The following is a 3,914-nucleotide window of genomic DNA, read 5'->3' on the forward strand; positions in this document are numbered from 1 at the left end:
TCACCGGGAATGGCAGAGGTTTTCTTCAAACTGGAACACTGACCATTGTAGTGCTGTCCCAGTGCTGGACTGAACTGCTGAAGCGATAAGTTCTTAATATTTGTGTGTGTGGAGGATCTTTCTTGACTCTGCTGTGCCAGTAGATGGTCTCTTTTGACAAAACTTGGCATGCAGAATCCAGAGTGTCTTTCTAGAAGAAAGAAGACAGGGATTCATGTGCAAAAAATTGTTTCATAGACAGCTCTATTATTGTCCTGGAATCCAATAGGTAACAGAGCTTTGGCAATTTGAACTTTTGTCAGTCTTAACTACAAGAAGTTTTCTTCTCAAGTTGCAGAATGATAAAGCTGGCTGCAGAATTCGGTCTGAATCCTATTCATGTTTATCTGGAGAATGCATATGTTTAGTCCTGTTTATCTGGAGATGCATATTCACTTTGTGTATTTTTAGGGAATAAACCAGAGAGGCCTGAGGACAGTCTGAAGACACTGAGAAGCTGCAGCCCTTTGTTGGAATACACGTTATGAACCCTTTGTGGAGCATGTCTACAAGTTCTGTGCGCAAGGTATGTAACAAATGGCTGCCATGAGGTGTTAATGTGCAGTGAGAGGTGGGTGGTAGCAGTGTCGGAAAAGAGCATCAGTTGATCTACAAATGTAGTTGGAGTGTGTGCTTTGTCAGAGGATTCTGATCATCTTCAATAAAAATGTAAGCTTGCTTTGGGCTGCATCAGCTGGAGTGTGCCTGGGGATGGAGTCTGCTCCAGGATTTGTTGACATTTCTTATCTGAAGCATCTTTAAGTAGGAAAGATGAAATGAACTTGTTCAAATGGTAGAAACACTTGTTTTGTAGATTTGTTTGCTGTCTTAACCTCTTGTAGAGGTTATACAAGTATCCATGTGCAGTGAGCATTGACAGAACTGTGCCTTCATAGTGCTAGTGCTGCTTTAGGTTGTAGCAGTGGTAAAAACGTGGTAGTTCCTGGGTTAATCGCTTCTCGGTGTTCAGCGCTTATATAACCTTGTGATGAGGCTTGGTATTATCACTAGTCCGAGTCTCAAGCACTTCAAAACACGATAGCTTAAATCATGCCTTTAGTCACTGCAACTAGCCATAATCACAAGCCTGTTGCCTGCAGGTTTGTCTTGACAATCTAGAATGATTTTGAGGACTGAACATAGTACAGCCTTCACTAGCAGTGTAGTCATGACCAACGAAGCAGAAAAAATTTTTTGTTTTATTTTTTAAAGTTTTTTTTTGTTTTGTTTTATTTCTTAAAAAGACAGCATAGGCATGGAAAGGTTGCTGTAGCAAAACCATTTAAACTTAGGATATCATTGTCAAATGGTGATTCTCTCACAGTTGGAATGGGCTATGTGATCAGTTCCAAGTGGGATGTTAGTGTCTTCAGCACAGGCAGGAAGTGAAATACATGAGATTTTCTATAGAGAATTCTTATTTCATCTCCGCTTTACTGCACTACTTTTAAAGACTCTGAAAGTCTAGAACACAAGAATGCCTGTCAGAAGAAATGATTTACCTTGATGCACTGTGTGCTAGAAATAGCTTGACTTCTAAGCTGATGTTACATACTGTCTGGTTTCAGCTTCTAAATAAATGTAAGCCTCCTTAAGCTTTTGTCCTAATCTGCAGATTTCCTATCCAGCATTCATTACTTTTGTACTTGTAGTCCAAGTTTGATTGTCTGTTTAAAAACAACACCCAAAGACGCTCCACCCCTAACTCCCTAGCCCCAGGAAATAGAACACTGAAACCCAGAATATGGCCAAACTCGTGATTAGCAAGGTTGGGTTTAAGCCACTGTTAAAATATGTTCATACATTAAATGTTTATGAAATATGGTCTGCAATCTCGTGGTTCTCTTTTAAACAGAGACCCGATGCTGAAGAGAAAACGTTGAGTGGAGAGCTGCGAACGAGTCCTCTACGAGCCTCAGCAAAGAAACAGTTGCCTTCTATTCCAAAGAATGCTGTGCCAATAACGAAGCCAGCTTCACCTGCCTCGTCCTCCCAGTCGACAAATGGAACACATGCTTCTTACGGGCCTTTTTATTTGGAGTATTCCCTCCTTGCAGAATTGTAGGTTTTCACTTTTTTTTTTTTTTTTTTTTTTTTTTTTTTTTTTTTTTTTTTTTTTTTTTTTTGTCACTGGGCTTATGCTTCAGTGGGAAAAAACCCCTGCAGGGATCTAGTTGTTGCATCGTGTCTCTGCCATATCCCTTGAAGAAGGCAGTAAAACTGAAGTTCCACAAAAATCTTTCTGGAGCAGCAGTCTCAGTTTCTTGAGGTACAAGGGGAGAGGAAAATGAGATGAGATTTTAAGGGGGGTGTTTAGATGTGCTTCTCTCATGTATTATATTTCTCGGCTTGAAGTAAATATGCTTTGGCTTTAGGCACCCTGACCATTTACCCAATAGCTTTTTGGTCAGACATGCAGAATTTTGGAACGTATTTGGAAGTATTAAAATAGAAGCAAACAGCTGCCTGGTGGGAAGCTGGTTCTGGATGCATGGTCCTGTCTAATGAAGCTAGGATGTGGGAACTTCCTTCAGTTGTTACAAGGGAACACTTGAACACTGTCTGCTGTGGCTTATTAAATGGATATTAGGAAGACTATATTTATCCCTTCTTTCAGTGATATTTTGCATGGAGCTTATGAGGGAAGAGTTAGTGCAATTTAAATATCTTTCTCTGGACCAGTTGCATTTGATCCAGTCTAGTGATTTGTGGGCTGCTTTGGGAGCTTACACATCTCTACCTGTCTGCAAAACTTTGTGGTTATATAAAGTAGTACATGAACTGTGGTGTGCTGCAAAGCTGAAGGGACTTCCTCTGAAACAGACATGCTGGATTCTCAAGTATGTTGTGCCTTTTGGAGTGAAATCCCTGGAGTCCTTAAGCAAGACTAAGTTCTTGCATTTAACCAGTAAATTGAAAGTGAGAACTCTCAAAATATTTTTTTTTTTCAGGGAACTGACCCTGACTACTTAATTCAAGAAAGATGTTTTTCCTCTGCAGCATGTAACAGTGTATTGCTATCATCATGTAAACTCCTAGTCTAACAAATTAATTGCTAGGGAAATAATAATGAATATTATAGAAATCATAAGCAGTGAACTGTGTTAATATTTTGCTTTAAGATTGTTGTTTATTTGTGCAAGTATATGGAGTTCAGTTTAATGGACCTATATGCCCATTAATAGAAAACCTGTGAATAATTTGGTTTATCTTTATCTCTCGATCCAGGTTTCTCATGTACCCTGCTTCTTGACTGTCCTTTTTATTCTCTCTTACTTTGTGTTGTCACAGCATAGTCTTGTCTAAAACTGAAAAACTACTTGTTTAAAATTGATGTTTGGTTGCATTTTGGAATTAATTACAACTGACTGCAAATCTGCATTCAAGATTACTTAATTGCATTTGTATTTTTTATTCTTTACTTTTCTACTGAACCTCCAGTTTCAAAGTGGAAATATCAATACTGACATGTATTAAACACATCTACTGGGGGAAGAATTTGTTTCTGCTTGTCTAATTACAGGGTTTTTTCAGGAGAAATAACATTATTAACTTTTTAAGTGAAGGGGTAGGAAAAGCAAGAGAGAAAGAATATGGTTTCACTAGTTTCCTGCCTCCTCCTCCTCCTGTGAGCAATCTGCCCTTAGGAATTGTGTGTGATTTGTAGAAGATGTCCCCTGTTAAGCTGTTGATAGTACAGTCCGGGTTTACTGTTGTCAGCTTGCTGTAGATTTAGTTGTGGAGTTGTCTAAAAAACTGATTCTAATTGCAGTACCTTGGTTGTAAAGCAGAAATTGCCAGGTGTCTACGTGCAGCCGTCTTACCGATCAGCATTGAGTAAGTTTAAACTTAACTTTAAGTTTTTAATATTTATA

The 3,914-nt window shown here is 38.8% G+C and overlaps 1 protein-coding gene across 1 annotated transcript; it reads left to right on the forward strand.

Moving 5' to 3' along the window:
* Window positions 1–523: 523 nt before the first annotated feature.
* On the forward strand, window positions 524–3,876 carry LOC104497968 (AKT-interacting protein-like; the record flags this gene model as incomplete). The annotated part of the gene is made up of 3 exons (XM_010141280.1): window positions 524–565; window positions 1,895–2,100; window positions 3,812–3,876. Coding segments are annotated over exons 1-3 (313 nt in total), but the record flags the coding sequence as incomplete, so codon positions are not given.
* Between the last annotated feature and the right edge of the window lie 38 nt (window positions 3,877–3,914).

This window comes from Buceros rhinoceros, unplaced genomic scaffold (genome assembly GCF_000710305.1).
Source record: "Buceros rhinoceros silvestris isolate BGI_N320 unplaced genomic scaffold, ASM71030v1 scaffold37678, whole genome shotgun sequence".
NCBI classification, from domain to species: domain Eukaryota; kingdom Metazoa; phylum Chordata; class Aves; order Bucerotiformes; family Bucerotidae; genus Buceros; species Buceros rhinoceros.